Source organism: Scyliorhinus torazame, chromosome 4, assembly GCF_047496885.1.
Source record: "Scyliorhinus torazame isolate Kashiwa2021f chromosome 4, sScyTor2.1, whole genome shotgun sequence".
Classification (NCBI taxonomy): domain Eukaryota; kingdom Metazoa; phylum Chordata; class Chondrichthyes; order Carcharhiniformes; family Scyliorhinidae; genus Scyliorhinus; species Scyliorhinus torazame.
This window is the reverse complement of record NC_092710.1, coordinates 99,745,989-99,773,453: the sequence shown is the minus strand read 5'-3', so window position 1 is coordinate 99,773,453 and position 27,465 is coordinate 99,745,989. Positions and strand designations below refer to the sequence as shown.

Here is a 27,465-nt window from a genome sequence, read left to right as displayed (position 1 = left end):
CATTGAGATGAATGGGCTGAATGTTGCAGTAGAGTGTAGAAGTCCACTGCAAAGGTAACAAATGCATTGTTGAAGGCGCTGAGGCTCACGGGACTATACTGCCTCGGTACAGAGGTGGCCATCGGTATTTCACTTCACGAGGCAGTGAGTACTGGTCCGGTATTCAACCATGGGCAGATGCCATGGGCGGGATTCTCCAACGCCAAAATCGCATCTCGCAATTGGCCGGAGAATCCACGTTGGCGACGAAATTGGGGGTGGCGTCGCTTTCATGATGTTCCGCCCCGTTCAAAACCGCGTACGCGCTGTATGGATGGCCTCAGGGCATTACCTGAGCGCCGCCACAGTTGGGGGAGAGCCGATCCGCGGGCAGGGGGGCGTGGTCTGGGGTGGCGAGCCTGGTCAAAGGGGGGCACCATTTGGCAGGCCTGGTCCGCGCACGGCCAGCGCCATGTTGCAATTCTCTGGTCATATCGGAGGGTGCTCTACGCCGCATGCCTGCTAGCCCCCCACCAGATGGGGGATTGGTGGCTTTTTTGAGCCATTTTTTCAGTCGTAAAAGGCCACCGTTCCCACGCCGGAGTCAGCACATAGTCTCAGAATCAGAGAATCCAGCTCCATAGATTGAGAATGATTTTGTCCACATGCAATATCTGCTGTCCAACAGGAGAAGGCAGGTAATAATTGGGAGTGGGAATCCTGGCTAATCCTTATTATTTCCCAGGAGCCTTGAGAACTTGGCCAGAATTTTTTTGACTGTTGAGTTTCTCTATTCTGGCCCGCAGCGCACCCCCCACCCCGCCCCCCCTTCCCCCACAACCCCACCCCGCAAATTTCCCGGCGGCGTTGGATGGCCGCAGTGGGAAAACCCATTGAAAAGCAGCAGGAGTAGAGAATCCCACTGCCAACGAATGGCCGCTGCCGAGAAATACGTGGCTGGGGGACCGGAGAATTCAGTCCTTTGAGCTCTGTTTTGAAAATCTAATCTCATATCCCATGTGGATCACAAAATCAAAGGGTTGTTTTTAAGGTAAAGGATATTTAGTTTGCATTAATCCCAGGAAAAAGTCAAATCTGTGGTCATGCTGATTTGTAGAAGTCAGTCCAATATCAAGAATTTCATTTACTTACTAAGGAATAAAGAGCTCGGATTTATATAGCGCCTAGTACAACCTCAACACATCCTGTCGCTCTACAGCCAATTAAATACTATTTGAAGTGCAAGTGCACTGCACTCTTAACGTAGGAAGTGTAGCAACCAATTTGAACAGCAAGTCATTGAGAAAACTCATGTACTGATGGAAATCTGTGGGTTTGGGGGGTCTGGATTCTCCCTTTTATTTGAAGCGCAATATTTTAAAAATTAGTGCGCATGATTCAGCTCCATGATTGTGAAACGACGGTGAAAGATAATTGTCGAATGCAGACTCTTAATAATCTACAAACTGTAGAAAGTAGATGAAACTAATATGTAGACAAAAATTTATTTACACCATACAACATTTTAAATATTTTGTACACGTTTGCAGCCAGGAAAGCTATTTCTGTGCTTTCGTGCGAAATCTGCAATAATAAAGATGTGAAATATATTATTCATATAAAAGTGAGAGTATTACTTTATTGCATTGAAAGCAATGAAGAACATAGCTCAACAACCATTCATTTAAATGACAGAAAATTGTTTGCTTTTATATTATAAAGTAAAAAGTGTAGTAATGGCCAAACAGACTGTTATAAATCTTAAAAACTGCATAAATATATACATTGTGCTTCATGGTGAAGTTTTCTTCTTAAAACTAAACCAAATGAAGCTATTACGACATGTATCTTTGCTTGAGGTTTATCTATAAAGATTACCTTACAATTCATTCCACATTAACGTACAACACATGATGGTAATAATTGTACATCTTGTATCTCACTAAATAAGATAGTGAGAAATGTTAAAGACATGGACATCTTTTTTTCCTGGAGCATACAGTCTCTAAATTACTCTAAAAGAGTCCAGACATATAGACCAGGCTTCTGTAAAAGGTTTTGAAGTGCAAGAGATTTTACTTGTGACCGGCTTGAGTTTAAACTTCAGTTTGAAAATCCCCTTCCTGCACATCTAAGGGCATAGAGAGACACTTCTCCCATTCTGCTTGTCTTAATTCTAATGCCTCTTTTGCTTCTACATCCAGTACATTCATCGGTGAGTAGTGTTGGTAGTCACCGGTGTTCTTATAAGCATCCCAGTCATGCTTGCTGGGTGTCGGGTTGTCCTGTGGGAACAGGTTAATCCAGTGTTATTCCACATTGCTTGGCTGGAGATTTGACAATAATAATCTTTATTGTCACAAGTAGGCTTACATTAACACTGCAATGAAGTTACTGGAAAATCCCCTAGACGCCACATCTGTTCAGGTACACAGAGCGAGAATTCAGAATGTCCAAATTATCTTTCGGACTTTGGGAAGAAACCAAAGCACCCGGAGGAAATCCACGCAGACACGGGGTGAACGTGCAGACTTCGCACAGACAGTGACCCAAGCCAGGAATCGAACCTGGGACCCTGATGCTGTGAAGCCATAATGCTAACCACTATGCTACCGTGCTTATGAAGTAAACAACAAAAGGGGTACTCAAACACTTCAAAAGTGGTCGGGTATAAAAATGAAAAAGAAAATCAAATTATTTCTGCCGTCCTTGTTTTGAAGTCCCTCCATGGATCTTGCCTTTCCCTCTAAACGCACAAAGTGCTACCATCTCCACCTGCCCCACCCCAGAGTTCTCTGCATTCTCCCCACTGCAGGCCTTGATTTTAATAACTCTACCCCTGATGGATGCGCCTTCAGGTGTCAAGGACCTGAGCTCTAGAATTCTCTTCCTAAACATCTCCACCTCTCTATCTCTCCCACCTACTTTAAGACTTTAACAAGCTCCTGAAAACCAACCTCTTTGATCAAGCCTGCCCCAATAGGAAGTAGATCAAACCAATATGTAGACAAAAGATATTTACACCATACAACATTTTAAATATTTTACACATGTTTTCAGCCAAGAAACCTATTTCTGTATAAGGTCTACAATATTAAATATGTGATTTTTTTTTAATCACATAAAAATGGCACCGTTATGTGGCCCAGTATCATATTGTTCCTGGTAACAACCCTGTGAAGAACCTCAGGATGTTTTATTATGGTCAAGGTGCTATACAAGTGAAATTTGTTGCAGTATTCAGTTAGACATCACCTGGTGGAGTGCCTGCATTTGTGGCAGGTGCTTGCCCGGAGAGGGTGAGACTCCTTTTAGAAAGAGGAGCTCTGCTGACTGCAGGAATAAAGCTCTCATTTCATCAACTGTACTAAGTAGAAACAAACCAGAGTTCAGATCAACAAAAATCGAAGTCGATGAAGCTGGCGTTGTAACAAGTGACACAGGTCTTGAAGGCTAGAGTTATGGAATTGAACCATCCAGCCACCTCGACAACTGGGTGTGGAACTTGGGCTTCCTGATGAGAAATTTAAATGGGAGGGACAGGGACTGCTCTCCCCAGACTGGACGAAACGTAATGCTCGTAGAGAATCCGCTCATTCAGTGGGATAGAATGGTGCAGCCTCTGAATATTCTTTTAAGTTGGAGCACAGAACAGGCTTCACCTTGATCAACCCAAGCTAAAATAAGAAGCTGGTCACAAAGGACACTGCACGGGGTTTGGTACCCAACAACTGTTATTAACAAGGTTTACTTTCCTGAACTGTTTCTTCACCCCACATGGTGTATAGGAACAAGAGGAACGCTATTCTGCCCTCCAGCCAGCTCTGCCACACATTTCTTAATGCATTCACAGGACGTGAGCTTTGCTGGATAGGTCTGGATAGATTACTGGTCATTCCCCAATTCTCTTGAGAAAGTGGTGGTGAGCTGCCTTCTTGAAAATAACTAAGTGGCTTGCGACGCCATTTCTGAGGGCAGTCAACCACATTGCTGTGGGTCTGGAATCACATTTAGGCCATATCAGGTAAGGACGGCAGATTTCCTCCCCTAAAGGACATTTGTGAACAAGATGGGTTTTTGTGACAATCCAGTAGTTTCATTATTGATTTCAGTTTGAGATCATCAACTCAGCCCTCTTAATTACTAGTCTAGTAATAACATAACCACTATGCCCTATTCAATTGGATCATAGCTGATCTGCATCTTAACTCCAACTACCTGCTTTGGTTCTGTAATTCCCTAATCACCTTGCCTAACACAAATTACAGATGACAATTCTTCCAACATGAATGGAAGTCCATTCTCACTCACTGGCAAAAGTCCCCAACTCGTAATCAAGCGCTATGAAGTGCATCAAATCTTTCTCTCAGATTCATTGGTGACCAACCAAATATATCCTTTGAAATCCGTGAATATGCCTCTTTAATCTTTCTATCGTCTCTGGAGGTCTGGGGCTCTAAAATACACTTTGTGTTGTATGTGCTTGCGTTCTGCGCATCTGTGAGCCCAGCACAAGAGTGAGGTGTTTCAGAGGATGCCTGATTATAAATCACAAGGAAAGTATCTGGAGCTTTCAACTGTCTCACCTCAAGGACCAAAATGCCATAGCAACAGCTTACATTTATAGTGTAACTGCATAAGTGGCATAATCTAATATCCTGCCAAACGTATGATATTAAGTGTATTGCTAAAACCTTAAAGAATGTTACAATGTCTTAAATTAAAATTGTCATCCTTGTTCTCAAGTCCCCACATGGCCTTCCCTCTCACCATTTGTGTAATCTCCTCCAGCCCCACAACCCCCCGAGATATCTGTGCTCTGCCAATTCAGACCACTTGAGTATCTCCAATTTTAAACTCTCTACCAGTGTTGGTTGTGCCTTCAGCTGCCTGGGGCTAAACTGTGGAATTCCTACTCCTCAAGCTTTCTGACTCTAACATGCTTCTCAAAACCCACCTTTTTGACCACTTGTCCTAGGGTGGGATCGTATCCGCCCCCCACCCCTCCCGGTGTGTTTTCCAGCGACGGACTCAGCTCGCCATTGGCCAGTGGCAGGATCTTCTGGTCCCGTCGATGTCAACAGCGTTTTGCCTTGTTCACCGGCCGGGTTGCTGGGGAACCCGTTGTGGGGAGGGGGGGGGGGTCACCAATGGCGGGACTAGAAGATCCCGCTGGCAGGAAGCGCTGGAAAATTCAGCCCCTGATATCTCCCTGTGTGTCTTGGTATTCAATATTTGGTACCTCTTCTGTGAAAAACCTTGGGAGGATATTTTACGACCTTCAAGGTACTTTAAAAGATGAAAGTTATTCGTGACAGATTCCTTTCTTTATTCCCTCCCTTTCCTCCGATATCTTCACCTTGATTCACTTCACACCTCCTGCTTTTTTATCATCCACCATGCTAGAATCCTGACATAACTCTTCATCTAGGTTTCTGCAATGAGCTTATGGAGCACAGAGTTAGGAAACAGAGCAATGGAGTGGGACAATGAGATAAGGTAGATGCAGATGAGGTTGCGGCGAGCACTTAAATTCAAGGGAGCTGCTGTACTTACACTTGCACTACCCCTCTCATACCCTGCTCCAGAGACGGTCCATGTTTTTTCATTCTATAGAAACAAACAGAAGAGGCTGGTAAGTACAGCTGCACATTATGGATTGTACCGCACTCTCGGCTGTGAACGCTCATTTTACATGGCCGGTCAAAGTTGAATTGGTACTTACTACACTGCCTATATTTGGGGGCTCACGGAACCTGTCCAAAGTCTGAAATTTTTGATTTAATTCTTGAAATAGTTCCATATGTCGCTTTCTTGTGTGCATGACTTTCTGTAATACAAAAATGTGACACAATAAACCTTCTACTCCATTGTAGCACATTAACACATTCAGATCAGCTATGTATATTTGAGGAAAGAAATCAGCTTCCCATCTAAACTCTGTCTTTAGGACAATAAAATTAGAGATTCCAATAATGGTCAGCGTTAGGAATAAGTTAATGAAAAATTAATGGTTGCAAATAGACTTTCAGTAAGCAAACTACAAATGTATGAACCTTACAAGTAACAAGATACAGGGCTGGATCCTCCATTGCGAGTCCACCCCTCTACTGCTGCTAGTGAGGAAGAGGATTTTGGCATACCGTTCACTGGTGGCGGGGTTCACTACTGCTGCTGCCTATCTATGGGATTTCCAATTGAAACCAGCCCACACCGCAGGGAATCCAGCGGACGGGGGTGCGCTGCCGGCAGGAGCAGAGAACCCCACCACCAGCGAACGGCCGGAGGATTCTGGCCATAATGTTTACTTTGTGTCATGTCTTAGTTTCTCGAAACCCGTTTTGGAATGACACATGGCAGCAATTGTAGAATAAGTTCCCTCACAATCGGAAATCTTTTGACCTCTCGAATTCCAGCGGCCGCTGAGAATTTACGAGAAGCTGAAAGATGCTCTCGATCGAAGCACTGGAAGATGGACTGCAAAGCTGTTTTTTTCCATCTCACATCTTCAGGCTCGTCAACGGAGATAAATCTTGCTGAGAGCCTGCCGTTGTCTGGCAATTGCACAGAGGGGGAATAAATACAATGTCAAACACTGAAGGTTAATTGTATTTGTACATCCTGTAAACTTACTTCAAAATCCAGGTCTGAATAGCGGGACTTTCTTCTCTGCAAAAACATGAAAGGATTCATTAGATTTCTTGGTGTGATTTTAAAAACTCCAATTTAGGCCAAAAATGTTTTCTTCCTGTTTCATAAAAATTGTTTTGAGCTACTCTCTGTTTTCAGGTTCTCAAAAGAATGGCACCAATTCTCAAATAAGAACTAGGTTTGATGGTGAGAATGCAGGTTGGAGAATGGAGACTTGTGACATTCTTTACTTTTCTGGCCAACACTGGAAAAATTGGCCATGGCAATCTCCATTCTTCGATTTGAAACCTTGAATGAAACTCTGAGCCTAGAGCAAAGGTTCACAGATACACCACTTACAGCTGTACACAGGGTCACCAGGAGAGGAAGACACCAGATTTGCACTGCGATATTTTGAGTCAGTAGCTCTTATTCCTCACCAATTGAAACATCCTTGTCTCAAATGGACAATCAATTCTGTTGACCAAACCATTGCCCATTTCCATCAACACCTATTTTAAGTTGCTGATTATAACATCTAAAATTCTCACCTTCACAGTTGTGCTTACTCATTAGATCACGTAAATGCGCTGAATGCAACATCAAATACTTGTTGATTCACGACTCTTTGTGATAAAGTTAGTAAAGTGCAGATGTATAGTGATTTAAATTTCACCAATGGTTTAGTTATCTCAAACACGTCCCGCATGCGAATTTTTAATGTCATCTTTCTGGCAGTCTTTAAAATTGTCACAGAAATGGTTTTTCATTCTGCCGCGGCCGTCATGCTATCCAGCCATTGTGTAGGGTGGGCAAATAGGATTTCTATAAATAATGGGGATTGTATAGGGTGATACACTCCCAATACTCAGAGCAGTGAACATGAGCACTTGTACTTAGGGAAGTGAACACGCTAACACATGTACTCAGGGCAGTAAACATGAGCACTTGTACTTAGGGAAGTGAACATGCTATCACATGTACTCAGGGCAGTAAACACGCTAACACATGCAGACATGACAGCGAAAGCACAAACACTTGTGTTAATGGGAAGTGACAAATTAACACGTGTACTCAGGGCAGTAAACATAATGGCACATGTACACATGACACAAAAAACACACACACATGGTTGTGAACACTAACATATGCGGTCAGTGAAGTAAGCACATTAACACAGGTACTCAGGGCAACCAACAGCTATACGCTTACAACCCCGGAGGAGGAGTAACAATGACTCTATTGTCCTACAACTTGAAGTTTGACCTTAACAGGGTGTGTTTTTTTAACCATTTACATGCTTGCTGTGAAGAAACTAGCCTGGCAGACCTTTCTGAGTTTAAAACACAATGGGATTAGATTTTACTGAGTTAAAAACCCACCCAGACAAAGATATAAAAAAATTGAAAAGGTAAACCCGCGTCTCGACATTCACAACCCAACTCACACACAAGCATGCAAGATTTATACGTTATCCCGTAGGTAGTTATTTTGTCACCAAAATTTAAGCTCAATGCTGAAAGGTAAAAAATTAACTGTTCACTGTTTATGAGTCCTTTGCTGGTATTTGTCGCGGTGGCAAGAATCTTTCATGGTGATCTTGGAGTTTCAGTAGTGGAGTTGAAGCCTATGTAAAACTGCAATTGCTGGAGGCAATTTCTTTTAAAAATGTAATCCCTCTGTTAAATATTGTTGCATTATCTGTACATAGCTAAGAACTACTAACCTGGGAATAAATGTGTTACGTTTAAGTGTTCCAGGGAACCACATTTCACAGTTGCACTAAAGACTGAAGTGACAACCAATTCAATCTATTTTTTTTCTTTTGAACCATAGCAAAATTAAACATCAAGGGTTATCTTTACAAACCTAAAGTGGGATTACACACGACATCTGGGAACCAGAAGACACCAAGAACTGATAACATGTTGACGCAAGCGTCAGGGAGCAAATCAAAGTAATTTAAATTAATTTAGCGCGGATTTGGAAAATCGACCCACATTTGTGCCAGAAGAAAAACAGAGCTGAAAAGTTGATAAACAAAATGTCGACCAACACAACAATAAGTGCATAGCTACAGCCTACACTGAATTGTAAAGTGGATGGCATTGTAGAAGCTTCTGCAAAGTTCAAACAAAGATGCAGATTCACATTCAACAGCTTCCCAAAAGGCATCAGCAATGAAGAGAGGGTTAGCTATATCCTACTGTGAGTAATTAATATAGGATTACATTCAGTTAATTAGGAAGGGAATCAAGGGTTATGGGAATAAGGCAGGAAAGTGGAGTTGAGGATGATCACATCAGGGGCGAGATTCTCCGACCCCCCCGCCGGGTCGGAGAATCCCCGGGGGCTGGCGTGAATCCCGCCCCCGCCGGTTGCCGAATTCTCCGGCACCGGATATTCGGCGGGGGCGGGAATCGCGCCGCGCCGGTTGGTAGGCCTTCCCGCGCGATTCCCGGATGGGCCGAAGTCCCGCTGCTAAAATGCCTGTCCCGCCGGCGTAGATCAAACCACCTCTCTTACCGGCGGGACAAGGCGGCGCGGGCGGGCTCCGGGGTCCTGGAGGGGGCGCAGGGCAATCTGGCCCCGGGGGGGTGCCCCCACGGTGGCCTGGCCCGCGATCAGGGACCACCGATCCGCAGGCGGGCCTGTGCCATGGGGGCACTCTTTCCCTTCCGCCTTCGCCACGGTCACCACCATGGCGGAGGCGGAAGTGACTCCCTCCACTGCGCATGCGCGGGAATGCCATCAGCGGCCTTTAACGCTCCCGCGCATGCGCCGTCCGGAGATCTAATTTCCGTGCCAGCTGGCGGGGTACCTTTTCCTCCACCTTTTCCTAGCCCCTTAAGGTTGGGGCTCGGCCCCCAAAGATGCGGAGCATTCCGCACCTTTGGGGCGGCGCGATGCCCGACTGATTTGCGCCATTTTGGGCGCCAGTCGGTGGACATCGCGCCGATACCGGAGAATTTCACCCCAGATCAGTCATAATCTCATTGAATGGCAGAGCAAACACGATGGGCCGAATAGCCTACTTCTGCGCCCACCTCTTATGATCCAACAGCTGGAAGCTCATTGAAGGGGACAGCAAAGACCTGAAAACAAGCCTGTGAAATATTCAGCGCCCATTCCTAGCCAACATCCAATCATTGGATCTGCCGCTATGAATTTCAGGGTCCCAGACAGGAATTAGGCGAGCCTTTTGATATTTTTCAAACAAGGTCAAAAAATGAACCTAGAAAATATAAGTTTAAGAACACAGGTGAAAGGCTGGTGAACAACTAATGTGTCATTCTGCACACCCTGAAATGCAAAATGTGCGAGTGAGGAAGGATGAGCTCACCCACACTCCTACCTCCGGCGGCTCAGAGTCCCGCCAGCACAACAAAATTTGTCTCCGGGCTATCAGGAAGGCAAAGGCCACGGCATCGAACAGAAACCTAGGCAGCTCCGTGACATTTACTGCCTGCACCCCCCCCCCCCCCCCCCCCACCAGTGACAACTTTATCCACCTTTATCCCCTCCACCAATCGGGCCAAGTTCAGTCTATGAAGCTGGGCGCAGCTCCGCACCACCTGGATACCGAGGTATCTAAAGCTCATCCCCGCCACCATGAACGGTAACTCCCCGAACCTCCTTTCCTGCTCTCTGACATTGATCGGGAACATCTCATTCATTCCCATGTTTCATTTATATCCCGAAAACCGGCCGAATTCCCCATAAATCTCCATAAACCCTCCCAATACAGCTCAATGGGTCAGAAATATATAATAACAGCTGATCCGCGTCCAACAAAACCCCATGCTCAGCATGCCTCCCAATCCCTAACACCCTAGGCGCCATTGCCAATGGTTCTATCACCAAGGCGAAAAGCAATGGGGAGAGTGGGCACCCCTATCTCATCCCACGATGTAGCCCAAAGTACCCAAACTCACTCGGTTCATCCGCACACTCGCCATCGGCACCTTATACAGCAACTGGACCCAAGCTACAAACCCCTGTCCAAACCCGAACTACCCCAGCAGACAAATAGGCCCATTCCAACAGATTAAAAGCCTTTCCCCCTGTCCATCGCCACCGCTACTTCTACCTCCTCCCCCCTGAGGGCGTCATGCGCATTCGCCGACTACCGTCTTCCTCTCACAAAACCCGTCTGATCCTCCCCCATCAACCCTGGCACACAAGTCCTCAATCCGTGAAGCAAGCACCTTTGCCAACATTCAATAATGATATTGGGCGGTACGACCCACACTGCTCCGGTTCCTTATCCTTTTTTAGAATTAGGGAGCTGGAAGCCTGCGATAACTTAGGGGGGAGATCCTCCCTCTCATTATACGCCCTCACCAGCAGTGGCCCCAGCTCTGCCCCATTCAATAAAACTCATCTGGGAGTCCATCCGGCCCAGCGCCTTTCCTGCCTGCATCGCCCCCATGTCATCCATCACCTCCCGCCGCCTAATTAGGGCCTTCAGACCCTGAAGCTGCCTCTCCTCCGCCATAGTAAACTCCAACCCACCCAGGAACCGCCTCATCTGCTACTCCCCTGTCGAGAACTCTGACTCAAAGTCTCGTATAAAAAGTCACAAATGCCCCATTTACCCCCTCCGGAATCACCACCACCTTACCGCCCTCGTTCCTCACCCGACCAATCTCCCTTGCCGCTGCCTGCTTCCTCAGCTGACGGGCCAGCATCCTAGTCATCTTCTCCGAATACTCGTACCCTGCCCCACTAACCCTCCGCAACTGCCCCACCGCCTTCCCCGTAGACACAAACCTAAACTCCATCTGGAGCCTCTTCCTCCCGTTCAAAAACCCCTGCCCGGCGTCACCGAGTACCTCCTAGCCACCTTCAAGATCTCATCGCCCAGCCTCGCCCTCTCCACCCACTCAAAAGCCCCCCCTCATCCACCAACAGCCCCGTTGAGCCTCCCCCGAATCACCCGCAAATCCACCTAATGCCCCGAGTCGGCCAGCCCCGCCAGCAGTGCCTTGTCCATTACCAAAAAATCGATCTGGGAATACATCCGGTGCACATAGGAGAAGTATGAAAACTCCTTTGCCCTCGGCCTACCAAACCTCTATGGGTCTGCCTCTCCCCGTGCGCTCCATGAACCACCCCCCTCAGCTCCCCAGCCACTACCAACACCCTCGACGACTTCGGGCTCAACTGGTCTAGGACCATATTGAAGTCACCCCCCCATAATCTGCCGATGTGAGTCCATGTCCAGAGTCTTCCTCAACACCCGCCTCATAAAATCCACATCATCCCAATTCGGGGCATAAACGTTTACCAGGACCACCAACATCCCCTCTAGCTTCCCGCTGACCACCAAATACCTAGCCACCCTGGATCGGCCACAATGCTCCCCACCTCAAAACGCCACCCTCTTATTGACCAACAGCGCCACTCCCCTCGTCTTCATATCCAGCCCCAAGCGGAACACCTGCCCCACCCATCCGTTCCTCAGCCTCGACTGATCCCCCAGCTTCAGGTGTCTCCTGAAAAGAGACCTTGTCTACCTTCAGACTCCTCAGGTGTGACCGTTCAACTTTCCATTTCAACTCTCGCATGTTCCAAGTGACCAGCCTGGTCAGGGGGCGGCCCCCCCCTCCCCTGCGGTCTCCTCCTGAGCACCCTTTGCGCCAGATCCACCTCAACGATCCGATCAAAGGCCCTTGATCCAACATCCTCGCCACATACTTGCCAACCTCCGCTGCCTTATGCCCTCAGGCATTCCGCCAATCCTCAACTTCTGGAGTGATTCTCCAGGTCCTCCAATTTCCCTCTGAGCCTCTTCTGGCTGTCCACGACCATCCCCAACTCCACCTCCAGCGAGGCCATCCACACCTCCTGCTCCCCCACCATCTTTTGTATCGCCTGAGCCTCCAACCTCTGCCAGAATGTAGAGTAACATCATCCCACTCAGACTACGGCAGCAGATCGTTCCTGGTGGCATCCGTGTGTATCATCTATAAAATCCACTGCAGGACCTCACCAAAGTCCCTTCAGTAGTACATTCCAAACCCACGACCACTGCCACCTAGAAGGGCAAGAGCAGCAGATACCTGGGAACACCACAGCCTGGAGGTTCCCCTCCAAGTCACTCACCATCCTGACTTGTAAATACATCGCCGTTCCTTCATTGTCGCTGGGGCAAAATCCTGGAACTCCCTCACTAACAGCACTGTGGCTGTACCTACACATCAGGGACAGCAGCGGTTCAAGAAGGCAACTCACCACCTTTTGAAGGGCAACTAGAGATGGGCAATAAATGCTGGCAGAACCAGCGACCCCGTCATCCCGAAAATGAATTTTAAAATCTAAAATCCGACAGTTAGGTACAACCCAAAGCAGAGGGACACACAAAGGAAAAAATGTTAACTGCAGACTCGATGGGCCGAATGGCTTTCTTGTGCACTGAATGGATTCTATGGAACAAATGGTCCTGCTACCCTGGGGTTGAGCAGTTGTGAACGTCAGTAGATTATCTCTGTAAACCATGAAGGCGGTGACACGGAGGGTTGAAGGTCGTATGTGCACCCATTGAAAAGCACCCTTCCATCAGAAGCAAAGACAAGGCATATAGATTTATTACCTAATGAATGTGGAGACTCGGGGCTTTTCACAGTAACTTCATTGCAGTGTTAATGTAAGCCTACTTGTGACAATAAAGATTATTCTTATTAACACCACAGGAAAGGAGTCAAATTAGAGCTGAGATGAGACCAGAAAAGATGAGGAGTTACAGATGATCTCTCAGTAAGTGATGCAGAGATGGCCTGATAAGATACAGCAAACACAGCCAGCAATATAGCAGTGTTGGTCTGTTTGGGATGACATCTCACTGGAAGATATGCTTTGCTAGCTGGATCCAGAATAAACATATGCAAAACATGTTTTGCAGCACGGTAGCATTGTGGATAGCACAATTGCTTCACAGCTCCAGGGTCCCAGGTTCAGTTCCGGCTTGGGTCACTGTCTGGGCGGAGTCTGCACGTCCTCCCCGTGTGTGCGTGGGTTTCCTCCGGGTGCTCCGGTTTCCTCCCACAGTCCAAAGATGTGCAGGTTAGGTGGATTGGCCGTGATAAATTGCCCTTAGTGTCCAAAATTGCCCTTTAGTGTTGGGTGGGGTTACTGGGTTATGGGGATAGGGTGGCGGTATTGACCTTGGGTAGGGTGCTCTTTCCAAGAGCCGGTGCAGACTCGATGGGCCGAATGGCCTCCTTCTGCACTGTAAATTCTATGAATGCAAGATAAACATCAGAATATACTTGAAGGCTACATGAGAATGCAGAATTGTAGGCTCAGATCCTACAGCTGTGTACTGAATGAACACTTACAAAGACATCGAAAGAATGCTGGGTGCGATTCTCCCTTTCAGAGACTAGTGTTGACGCTATTGGTGGACTTCACCGACAGCAAAATTGGCGTTGGGGTTACTGAGGCCCTGGCGAATAACAGGTGAGGCTCGCTAATGATGAGCGAACGGGGTTTGCTGTACGTGAGGAGTAGAACGCATTGACGCCGTTGTCAAGGCACCAGAGCATGGAATTCTGTTGGGTGCCCGGCGCCTGCCACGATTTTCGCCTCACGCACCATTCTCCGCTCAATCGCGTTTACTGATTCTGGCATCGGCCAACGGATAATCCTGCCTGGTGTCTATATACAATGTATGCCAGAAATACCGAAACACACAGCAGAATGTGGAGTTGGCTACTGAAGTACCAACCAGACCATAGCATACTGTGGGAGCTGATTTATTCACACAATCAAGAATGGTATCTCGTAGTCATGCATTACTACTAAAAGTTCCTTTTTATCGGTCTGAAAGATGAAAGTCCTCAGGGCCACAACAACTCACAGCAATGGGAGTTCTATTTGCTCAGCAAGGATTGCTGAAAGATTAATATGTAACAACGGCACCCAGTCCACATCCAGAGACGTTAAGGAATTCACTGAACAACATCTCCACATTACTCAAGGGGACACGAGTTTGTAGAAATACATGTACAGTCAAAGGATTCATTGTAAAATGCCGCTGGACAAAGACCCAAACTTTGTCTCATTGTCACTCTGATTCAAACCTCTCACGGCTGATATGAAATAACCTGCTGAGTTGCTGAATGGAAGAAAATATAAGGCTACACTGCCACGCAAAATACATCCTCTGAGTGACCAGATGGAAGTGAGACAACCATTTTGTGAAACACAGGAAAGAGGAGGTCAGTACTTTAACAAACCTGCCGAATCCCGACCAGAGGTGTTAAAAGGACACAACGAGGAGCACATACAGGATACAGTCGGAAAACCTTTAGTTTATAAAGGTTAATGAAACAGCTACATTGGGCAGCACGGTAGCATAGTGGTTAGCACAATTGCTTCACAGCTCCAGGATCCCAGGTTCGATTCCCGGCTTGGGTCACTGTCTGTGCGGAGTCTGCATGTTCTCCCCGTGTCTGCGTGGGTTTCCTCCGGGTGCTCCGGTTTCCTCCCACAGTTCAAAGATGTGCAGGTTAGGTGGATTGGCCATACTAAATTGCCCTTCGTGTCCAAAATTGCACGTAGTGTTGGGTGGGGTTACTGGGTTATGGGGATAGGGTGGAGGTGTGGGCTTGGGTAGGGTGCTCTTTCCAAGAGTCGGTGCAGACTCGATGGGCCGAATGGCCTCCTTCTGTACTGTAACTTCTATGATAGCCTCATAACTCTTTAAATAAAGCGGGATGATATATATTGTGCTATCTGTAAATAGTAAGTAGTAAGATGAGCAATAAATGCTGATCCAGCCAGCGACGCCCCCAGCCCATGAACAAATAAAGAACTGGCAAGGAACTCAAGTGTTCCAGAAGGGCCACATTCTACAGCTGCACAAGAGACTGTGACAGCTTTGGCAAAGGGTCATCTGGACTCGAAACGCTCGCTCTTTTCTCTCCTGACAGATGCTGCCAGAACTGCTGAGATTTTCCAGCATTTTCTCTTTTGGTCTCACAGACTCTATCTAGGCCTGTTTTACTGTTAAGGGCCTTGTTAAATTTAAGTGGCTCTCCCTTAGCCAGTCCAACTCCTGCGGGATCTTACACCTCCTGTGGGCATTCTAAACCCCTCGTGGTTCCCTGGCACACTGGCGGCTTCCCGCTGGCGCCCTTAATTCTTTTCAGGCTCTTGGGACTGTCTTGGACTTTTCAGAATTATTATTCGCCAGTCTGTCTCAGCCTCCCTAAGCAGTTCCCTTTCTGTCTTCTTTGGAAAGTCTCTTTCACTTATTTCAGGTTTACAATTTACTTCTCGGTCACTAGTTTTAACATTCCAAATCTCCTGGCTTTTGGGTGAACCTCTAATGCCTCAGCTTTACTTTTTAAATCCTCGATGGACAGAACCTTTAAAAGCTAAAAGTCATTTCCATCAGTCCTGGAAAGGCACTAGCTTCACATGGGGGTGGCACAGTGCTTAGCACTGCTGCTTCACAACGACAAGGATCCGGGTTCGATTACGACCTTGGGGGACTGTGTGGTGTTTGCAAATTCAACCCGTGCCTGCGCGTGTTTCCTCCCACAGTCCAAAGATGTGCAGGTTAGGTGGATTGTCCATGCTAAATTGCCCCTTTGGGTGGGGTTGCAGGAATAGGACAGGGAATTGGGCCTAGGTAGGGTGCTCTTTCAAAGGGTTGGTGCAGACTCAATGGGCCGAATGGTCTCCTTTTGCACCATAGGGATTCTATGTAGACATTTTTGTCCGTACTGTAGCACTGCACACATGAATGCCTGGACTGAACCTTTACATTTATGTCTAGGGATGAATTTAGTTCTCACTTCAAATTGGCCTTGTTGTCTATGGATTGATTAAAACAAAAATTCATTCATGGAATGTGGATGTCGCGTGCTAGGCCAGCATTTATTTCCCATCTGAAATGACCCTTGTGAAGGAGGCCAGCACCCAAATTCCTGTCACGGCCACGTGAGCAGGGTAAAAATTGACTCTCCGAGTTTACCGCTCCCAAGTCTGAGAGTAACAGGGTTTGTTTTGTGAATTTAAGACAAAGGTATTTACTGACTGTTTCTGCTTAACTATTTACGTCCTTGCTCTAAAAGATACCTAGTCGGTTAGGATATTTTGAGTTTAAAAACAAAGAAGGGTTCATTTTTATTGAGCTAAAAACCCACCCAGGCAAACATTTAAACAATATTTAAAAAGGGAAGCCCATGTCTTGGGCTTTCAAAGCCCACATTCATGCACACACTAGCGTGTAACGTTTACCACATTCACACGCACACAAGCATGTACCTTTTACCACATTCACATGCACACAAGCATGTAACTTTTACCACATTCACACGCACACAAGCATGCAACTTTTACCACATTCACACGCATACAAGCATGTAACCTTTACCACATTCACACGCACACAAGCATGTAACTTTTACCACATTCACACGCACACAAGCATGTAACTTTTACTACATTCACACGCACACAAGCATGTAACTTTTACCACATTCACACGCACACAAGCATGTAACTTTTACTACATTCACACGAACACAAGCATGTACCTTTTACCACATTCACAGGCACACAAGCATGTAACATTTACCACATTTACACGCACACAAGCATGCAACTTTTACCACATTCACACGCACACACGCATGTAACTTTTACCATATTCACACGCACACGAGCATGTAACTTTGACCACATTCACACAAGCATACAATTTTTACCACATTACACAAGTGTGCAACTTTTACCACATTCACACAAGCATGTAACTTTTACTATATTCACACGCACAGAAGCATGTAACAGTTGCCACATTCACATGCACACAAGCATGCAGCATTTACCACATTTACATGCACACAAGCATGTAGCATTTACCATGGTCACACGCACACAAGCATGTAACATTTATCACATTCACATGCACACAAGCATGTAACATTTACCATGTCACACGCACACAAGCATATACCATTTATCATATTCACATGCACACATGCATGTAACATTTATGTCACACACACGCAGGCATGTAACCTTTACCACATTCACACGCACACAAGTATGTAACGTTTACCACATTCTCAGCTGCCCCCTAGCATGTAACATTTACCACATTCACATGCACACAATCATGTAACATTTACCACGGTCACACACACACAAGCATGTAACATTTACCACGTTCACATGCACACAAGCATGTAACTTTTACCCCATTTACACACACACAATCATGTAACTTTTACCACATTCACGCACACAAGTATGCAGAATTTTCAATTTATACTACGGTAGTTTCTTTCTTAGCCAAAGTAAAGATCAATGCTGAAAGGTAAGAAATTGAGCATTCACTATGTAAAAATTATTTGCTGGTATCTATGGCTTCGTCAGACATTTTTCACATTGATCCTGAAGTTCCAGGTGTGCAGTTGAAGCCCACCTAAAACTGCAATTGCCAGGTACAATTTATTTTTAAAGTCTAATCTGCCTTTTCCAGTGGTCAATGATTTTTTGCATCTGTGGTTCCTTTCTGATGATAAATTCATAATGCTTTGCCGGATTTTAAAACAATAAGCAACGGCTTCTTAATTTTGGGCGAAAGAGTAAAGAGCTTGTTGCTCTTCAGCAACCTATCTGCTATATTCTGAAGACATTCCAAAAATGTTTACTCCAGTCACATGACCCTTCTCCCCATCATGATTTCAAAAGCTGTTTGTTTAGCTGATGTTTGGACCAACTGTGGCTTTTGTTTCGCGGTCTTGTTGGTTAGATTGTGTGAAATCCCGTCATTCACCCCAAAATATCCATGTTGATGAGTTAGGATAAACATATTTCCATGTAGCTATTGCCCTAGTAGATCTTCTGTCTCCACTTAATACGTAGCCTTATAGAAATTCAAACGTGAGGTTCAGGAAATCTGTTTCAAGGAGTTCTAGATATCAACAGGTGTGAAATTCCATAAGAGTGTCATGGGCATGTCTGAATTGTAATTCACATTGGAACTTTACAGAAGCTGGCCAACGTACAATACCAGACATGCAATAATGACTTGTGGCAGCCATTTTAATTCAGTGTCTTTTTTGATGTTAAAAAGCTATTTTAAAACAGTTGAATATACATTGGGATCTTCCGTTAGCTGGCACCGAAATCGGGATGTGTGATCGGGCGGAGAATATCTTCCGATGCCAAAATCGTAGCAGGCACCGGTTGGACGCCAAATCGCTATTCTCCGTCACTCGAGAATGGCGTCAATGCATTGTGCTCCGCGTGTACTTTAAAATCGTTTGCATATCATTAGTGGGCCCACAAGTGATTCTCCGCCTCCGATGGGCCGAGTTCCTGACAGCGCGGTCCACGTGTGCTCTCAAAAATCGTGAACCTGGCGTGGTGGCTGCTGAGAGAGGGCGTACGGACAGTGTTCAACACCGCCATAGATCTCTAACAGTCGTGCCATTGGCCAGGGGGCTTCCGCCAGGGCCGGGGGAAATAGAGGGGGGTGGCCACAAGGTGGGCTACGGGTGGACGGGTTCACGACACCATTACCACAGCCAGCAAGGCAGATATGCAGCTGCGCATGCCGCTGACAGTCCGCTTTAAGCCTGATGCCATGGGTCGTATAGGTGACCCCCCCGGGAGTCCTCTGACCCCAGCCAACCCATCAGCTGTATGGGTGCTCCAGCACAACCTGTCCCATCTTTTCGGCCGCGATCAGTGTGTGGGGGGGTGAATTGTTTATACGTGATTGCAGTTTGTCAGCCTGCGAGTGTCGATCATGGACCCAGCAAATCCTGCACCGTTTTTCATGGGAATCGATGGTGTCCAACGCGGCACTGATGCTAGCCTCTCACAGATAGTGGAATCAGTGCAGGTGCGATGCCGATTTTTCTGTCATAAAAGTCCATGGATTCTCTGTTGGCGTCAACACTTGGTCTCAGAAATGGAGAACCCAGCCCATTATTTTTGGCCAGCTGATGAAATTACAAATCTATACCACTCACACATAAGTCATTTAATCCTGACAGCACAGAGAAGTGAATACATTAACACATTTACTGTAAGCGTTCAACATGCCTACAAATATATTCAGGCAAGTGAACACGTCAATACCTGGACTCAGGCTGGTAAAATAAAGGTAAAGTCACCATATTCCCAAATGATCATAGGCTGTTTTCCTCTTTTGAGGGACAGAGCTGATTTAACCTGAGGATCAGATGAGGGGCAAGGATGCGAAGGCAGAGCCTTCATGAATAACCTCAGTTAGTACAGGAATTGAACCTGCGCTGTTGACTTCGTTCTGCACCACAAACCAACTGTCCAGCCAATTGAGCTAAACCGGCCCCCTCAGGGTACTAAGGCTTGTTTCAACCTCATGAAGTCTCTGACTCTGTCAACTACAAAAGTCTGTGGAGTATCCTTCTCAAATTTGCCTCCCCTTGTCACCATTTTCTGCCTACTCCATGATGACATGCAAGCTGTGATTCTCACATTTAAGCACTACCAGCCTATCTCAGTGCAGGCTGGGTCTTCGCACCAAATTACTTCTCCATCTTCCTCGCTGAAATACTGACCCTCACCTCCAATAAATTACTCACAGGCGTGGAGGTAATCTAGAGAACAGACGGGAAACTTTTCAAACCATGTTGCCTTCAATACAAAACTAAAACTACTCCAACATCAGCCATTGAGCTTCAGTATGCGCAATTATGCGTGTGCTTACTAAGAAATAGTGCTGCAGGTCATTGTCGACTCCTTCGAAGTGTACGAGAAAATGGGCCTTTCACTAAACACCTGGGAAACTAAGGTCCTCTTCCAATCAGCTTCCACAGCAAAACACCTCTCCGTCATGGGTATTAGAACAGGGAGCAGAGGAGGTCAAACATACCTACCGACACATGTGATTCACTGGCTTGTGACTGACCAAAATGGAGATGGCTCATTCAGGAAGGCGGCAAATGCACTGCGAGACTTTGTCAGAAATGTGCAGAGGTGAAGACGTGGTGTTGAAGGGAGCCAACAGATTTCCAAACTATTCATCTATCCAAACCACCTGACCTGCAAGTGGCAGTCTGCAGATTGGACTTGTCAATTATCTCAGAACTTATAGAACAGGAGTGAATGCAAATCAACCCAATTCCCAGGGACTGCCTAGGAAGAGAAGACATGTACATGTGACGGTGAATACACTAACACATGTACACAAGGAAATGAACTCACTAACGTGTGCACAGGGGGGTGAACACATTAACATGCATTTGGGGCAGTGAACATACGCATGTATATATGGAAGTGAATAATCCAACACATGTACTCAAGTCTGAGAGCACACTAATACATGCAATTACTGCAGATAACATGCTAACTCACGTATGAATGGCAGTGAACACACTAACACACACTCAGGGCAATGCATATGTTAACATCTGTGTACGTGACAGTGAACACATTAACACCTGTTTGCAGAGCATTGAACATGCACATTTAACACGTGTTCAGAGCAGTGAACATGTTAACCTGTCATGGCAATTAGTACGCTAACACATGCACATGCCAGTGGTCATTGGGAATGAAACATTCTAACATATATACTCAGGGCAGCGAACACACTAACCCTGTCCTTAATACAGCGAACAAGCTAAAAATACTCAGGACATGGAACATGCCAATACATACTCAGGGAAGTGAACTGCCTAACAAATATACACAGAACAGCCAGCACACTAACGCATGCATTCAGGGCAGTGGACAATTGATACATACATTAGTACGTATGCTAGCATATGCACATAACAGTGAGCATAGCAATACATGTACTCAGAGCACCGAACATGCTAACATATGTACTCAGGGCAGTGAACACACACAATAAAACGTGTACATTTGGCCGTAAACATATGTGTTATGGGAAGTGAGCACAATAACATATATTTAGGGCAGTCAATTTACTAACACAAGTGCACAGAGAGGGTTGTGTATTAACGCATGCACTCAAGCCAGTGAACACACTAACACATGCACTCTGGATAGTGAACCCACTAACATGTGTACCCAGGCACATCTATTCAGGATAATGAGCACATCAACAACTGTGCACATGACAGTGAATGTACATTTATGCAGGACAGTGAACACACTAATACCTGTACACAAAGCAGGGAAAACTCTGGCACAGTGGTTAGCACTGCTGCCTCACAGCGCCAGGGACCCAGGTTCAATTCCGGCCTTGGGCGACTGTCTCTTTTCTCTTTTGCCCAAAGTTAAGACACCATTGCTGACTGTTTTAAAATCCAGCATAGAGTTAGAGAATTTGCATGTTCTCCCCGTGTCTGCGTGGAGTTTCCTCCCAGAGTCCCAGAGGCCTAAATGCCCCCTTCTGCAGGAATTCTATGGTTCTATGCACATATGACACTGAACACATTAACTCATTACAGTGCACACATTAACACATATATTCAAACTAGTGAACTCACTAAAACATGCTCATGACAGTGAACAGACTAACACATACTCAGGGACGTGAATACACAAGATATGCACTTAGTGAGCATTCTAACACTTGTATACGACAGTGAACAGCCTAACACATATGCACAGGGCAGTGGGCACAATATATGGAGCAGGTAGGTGAACACGCTATCACATATTCTCAGAGCAATGTATATGCTAACATAGGCGCGGGAAAGTGAACACATTAACACATGTACTCAGGGGCCTGAACATACAGTCAACAATGTGATCAGACTAATACAAAAATGGTGGGATTTGAGCTCCCATTGGCTGAAATGTTCCCACAGACCATGCCTGTGAAATAGAAGGTTGGGTGTTCAAATCCTGCTCCAGATACTTGTGTACATAATCCTGGAGAAGAATACTCCATAAACCTTTGTGGTTGACAAGAGTCAGAGGCTTCATGAGGTTGAAATGGGAGTCACTACTCTGGCACACAGCTGCCACTGTGCGGTGGTGGTGGAGGGAGTGAATGTAAGGTGGTAGATGGGATGCCAATCGAGTGGGCTGCTTTGTCCTGCATGGCGTTAAGTTTCTTTAGTGTTGTTGAAGCTGCACACATCGAGGCAAGCAGAGAGTATTCCATTACACTCCAGGGGCGGGATTCTCCCCAACCCGGCGGGGCGGGGGGTTCCGGCGTAATGGAGAGGTGGGAACCACTCCGGCGTCGGGCCGCCCCAAAGGTGCGCAAGTCTCCGCACCTTCAGGGGCCAAGCCCTCACCTTGAGGGGCTAGGCCAGCGCCGGAGTGGTTTGCGCTCCACCGGCTGGCAGGAAAGGCCTTTGGCGCCACGCCAGCCGGAGTAGAAAGGTCTATGCCGGGCAACACGGGTCGGCGCATGCGCGGGAGCGTCAGCAGCTGCTGACGTCATTCCCGCGCATGCGCAGGGGAGGGGGTCTCTTCCGCCTCTGCCATAGTGAAGACCATGGCGAAGGTGGAAGAAAGAGAGTGCCCCCACGGCACAGGCCTGCCCGCGGATCGGTGGGCCCCGATCGCGGGCCAGGCCACCGTGGGGGCACCCCCCGGGGTCAGATCGCCCCCCCACTCCCCGGGCCGCCTTGTCCCGCCGTTCAAAAGGTGGTTTAATCCACTAGAAACGGTCCCTGGCGGGACAGGCAATCCAGCAGCGGGACTGGTGCGGTGCGATTCCAGCCCCCGCCGACCGGCGCGGCGCGATTCCCGCTCCCGCCGAATCTGTGGTGGCGGAGACTTCGGGACACGGCGGGGGGCGGGATTCACGTCAGCCCCCGGCGATTCTCCGACCCGGCGTGGGGTCGGAGAACCCCGTCCCTGATCTGTATCTTTTAGATCATAGAATCATCATAGAATTTACAGTGCAGAAGGAGGCCATTCGGCCCATCGAGTCTGCACCGGTTCTTGGAAAGAGCAACCTACCCAAACCTCCACCCTATCCCCATATCCCAGTAACCCCACCTAACACAAAGGGCAATTCTGAACACAAAGGGCAATTTAGCATGGCCAATCCACCTAACCTGCACATCTTTGGACTGTGGGAGGAAACCAGAGCACCCGGAGGAAACCCACGCACACATGGGGAGAACGTGCAGACTCCGCACAGACAGTGACCCAAGCCAAGAATCGAACCTGGGACCCTGGAGCTGTGAAGCAATTGTGCTCACCACTATGCTACCGTGCTGCCCTGATGGTAGGCAAGCTTTGGGGGGGTCAGGAGGTGAAGTACTCTCCATAGATTTGCAGCCTCTGACCTGCTCTTCTAGCCACAGTATTTATATGGCTAGTCCAGTTTCTAGTCAATGTAACCTCCAGGATGGAGATAGTGTGGCATTTAGTGATAGTAGTGCCATTGAATGTCAAGAGTAATGGTTTGATTCTCTCTTGTTGGAGATGGTCATTGCCTGGCACTGCAGTGGCATGAATATTTCTTGCCAATAAGCAGCTGAATGGTGACCAGGTCTTGATGCAATTGGACATGGATTGCTTCATTATCTGAGGAGTCGCGAATGGTGCTGAACATTGTGCAGTCATCCGCAAACATCCCCACTTCTGACCTTTTGAGGGAGACAAGGTCATTGATGAAGCAACTGAAAATGATTGGACCTAGGAACTCCTGCAGTGATGTCCAGGAGCTGAGATGATCATCCTTCAACAATCACAACCAACTTCCTTTGTGCCAGGTATGATTCTAACCAGCCGAGGGTCTCCCCCCACCAATTCCCATCGACTCCAGTTTTGTTAGGGCTCTGAGATGCCACTCATGGAGAAATGCTGCCTTGATGTCAAGGGTAGTCACAATCACTTCACCTCTGGAGTTCAGCTTTTTTGTCCATGTTTAGACCAAGGCTGTAATGAGGTGAGGAGCTGAATAGCCCTGGCAGAATTTAAACTGAGCATCAGTGAGCAGGTTATTGCCATTTGATAGCAGTGCTTTCGACACCTTCCATTACTTTACTGATGATCGAGAATAGACTGATGGGGCGGTAATTGGCCAGGTTGCATTTGGCCTGATTTTTGTGTACAGGACATACCTTGGCAATTTTCCACATTGTCAGCTAAATGCCAACGTTGCAGCTGTACTGGAACAGCCTGGCTAGGATTGAGGCTGGTCCAGGATTACCACAGGGATGTTGTCAGGGTCCATAACCTTCGCCATGTACTGTGCGCTCGGCCGTTTCTTGATATCATATGGAGTGAATCAAATTGGCTGAAGACTGGCATCTGTGATGCTGGGGACCTCCGGAGGAAAACGAGATGGATCATCCACTCGGCACTTCTGGCTGAAGGTCGTTAGGACATGAGCACGGACGAATAGAAAAGCAAAGGCCATGTCATGAATGGTCATTTCAGTTTAGTACACAGCCGATAAAATACAAGATGCCACTGTGCATGTAGTGTTCATTACAAATTCCCCGGTCATCATACTTGAGTGTCTCGTTTCCATGTGAGTTTATTTGAAGTTGCGTAAGATCCGGATACCAATTATGCAAGGGAACTGCTCTCACTTATAACATGTGCATCTGTACATGTGCGGCCAGGATTGGGTCATTGACTTAAACTTTTCCCGGTTTTGATGAAAGGCATTTTACTCAAAACACTGGGTGGGATTTCCCGGCCGATTCCGCCAGCAGGGTCTTCCGGTTCCGCTGACGGTGACCCTGATGGCGGACGGTGAATGAACAATGGGAAACCCTGTTGACAGCGGTGGGACTGGTAGAATCTGCCGCTGGCCAATGACAGGCCGCCTCCTCAAAAGTCCACCGATTCTGCCCGACCTGCTGAGTATTTCTAGCACTTTCAGGTTTTACTTCCTCTTCATGAAGGCCGAGTGCTCCTCAGAAGTCTAGTCCAGCTGAAGTTGACAAAGCTGAGGCTATTTACGCTGAGGCCAACTTCCCGTCAGCCTCTCTGCTCAAATGACAGGGTAGATGGAGTTGAAAGTCTGTCGGGCCTGACAGCCTTGAGAGTGGTGCATGTGACAAACTCAAATGCAGGACCCACTCGCAAGGATACGGACACTCAAGAGAACCCCATTGACACCCAACTCCTTTGCTTATTGTAGCGTTAAACACAGAAGAATAGGTTGTCCAGCACTCACAACGCAAGAGACTAGACTGATGGGGTGGTAATTGAGAGAGACCATGGTAGGACCTTTCCAGACATTCGGGCAACATGGTAGCACAGTGGTTAGCACAGTTGCTTCACAGCTCCAAGGTCCATGGTTCGATTCCCAGCTTGGGTCACTTTGTGTGTGGAGCCTGCACATTCTCTCGGTGTGTGCGTGGGTTTCCTCCGGATGCTCCGGTTTCCTCCCACAGTCTAAAGATGTGCAGGTTAGGTGGGTTGGCCATGGAAAATTGCCCTTAGTGTCCAAAATGGTTCGGTGGGGTTACTGGGCTAGGGGGATGGGGTGGAAGCGTGGGCTTAAGTGGGGTGCTCTTTCCAAGTGCCAGTGCAGACCCGAGGGGCCAAATGGCCTTCTTCTGCACTGTAAATTCTATGATCTATGATTAATCAGATATTGTTCCATGAGCACTTTTCAGGATGGGGGACGCTAGCGGTCAGGGACTTTTACACGGGGGACAGACTTGCGACCTTAGACAAGCTGACGGAAAGACTGGAATTACTGAACAGCCAGGAACTCCGCCATTTACAAGTCAAAAACGTTCTCTGCAAGGAGATGATGAGGTACCTTAGAGCCCCAAGAGAAACAATGTTGGACAAGTTACTGAACACGGACAGTACGAAAAAAGCGAATTGCGGGGACATATACGGACGACTTTTAGAAAGGACGCACCTACCACTGGATGGAACAATGCAGAATTGGGAGGAAGAATTAGGGACAGAAGTAGGGTGGGGACTCTGGAGAGAAGCACTGAACAGGGCCAACTTCACATCCTCCTGCATAAGGCTAAGCCTCATGCAGCTTAAAGTGGTGCATGGAGCACACCTAATAATAATCTTTATTAGATTATCATAGAATTTACTGTGCAGAAGGAGGCCATTCAGCCCATCGAGTCTGCACTGGCTCTTGGAAAGAGCACCCTACCCACGGTCAACACCTCCACCCTATCCCCATAACCCAGTAACCCCACCCAACACTAAGGGCAATTTTGGACACTAAGGGCAATTTATTATGGCCAGTCCACCTAACCTGCACATCTTTGGACTGTGGGAAGAAACCGGAGCACCCGGAGGAAACCCACGCACACACGGGGAGAATGTGCAGACTCCGCACAGACAGTGACCCAAGCCGGAATCGAACGTGGGACCCTGGAGCTGTGAAGCGATTGTGCTATCCACAATGCTACCGTGCTGCACATTATTAGTGTCACAAGTAGGCTTACATTAACACTGCAATGTACTGTGAAAATCCCTACCACTCCGGCGCATGATCTGGTACACTGAGGGAGAATTTACAATGTCCAATTCGCCTCACAAGCACGTCTTTCGCGACTTATGGGAGGAAACTGGAGCACCCAGAGGAAACTCATGCAGACACGGGGAGAACGTGCAGACTCTGCACAGACAGTGATCCCAAGCCGGGAATCGAACCTGGGTCCCTGGCGCTGTTAAGCAACAGTGCTAACCATTGTGCTACCACGCCGCCCTGATAAAAACCCGAATGAGCAGGTTCTTCCTGGAGGTGGAGGACAAGTGTGAATGGTGCCAGGGAGACCTGGCCAACCACGCCACATGTTCTTGGCATGCCCCAGACCTATTGGGTTCTGGACAGTCTTCTTCGAGGTGATATCCAAGGTTGTGGGGATGAGGGTGGAGCCATGCCGAGAGTGGCAGTCTTCAGGGTATCGGACCAGCCAGAACTTCATATGGGAAAGAGGGCCGACGACCTTGCATTTGCTTCCCTAATCA

General features: G+C 47.2%; 1 protein-coding gene across 3 annotated transcripts in view; it reads right to left on the bottom strand.

Moving 5' to 3' along the window:
* Positions 1-1,465: 1,465 nt before the first annotated feature.
* Positions 1,466-27,465, bottom strand: part of LOC140410353 (adhesion G protein-coupled receptor B3-like) — a 267,880-nt gene continuing 241,880 nt past the window's right edge. For all 3 annotated transcript variants that reach the window (XM_072498369.1, XM_072498370.1, XM_072498371.1), the window contains 4 exons: positions 6,613-6,648; positions 5,705-5,809; positions 5,536-5,589; positions 1,466-2,264 (listed from right to left, as the gene is read on the bottom strand). In XM_072498369.1, the coding sequence (XP_072354470.1) occupies positions 2,076-2,264; positions 5,536-5,589; positions 5,705-5,809; positions 6,613-6,648 (384 nt within the window). In that variant the 3' untranslated portion in view covers positions 1,466-2,075. The remainder of the gene's footprint in view (positions 2,265-5,535; positions 5,590-5,704; positions 5,810-6,612; positions 6,649-27,465) is intronic.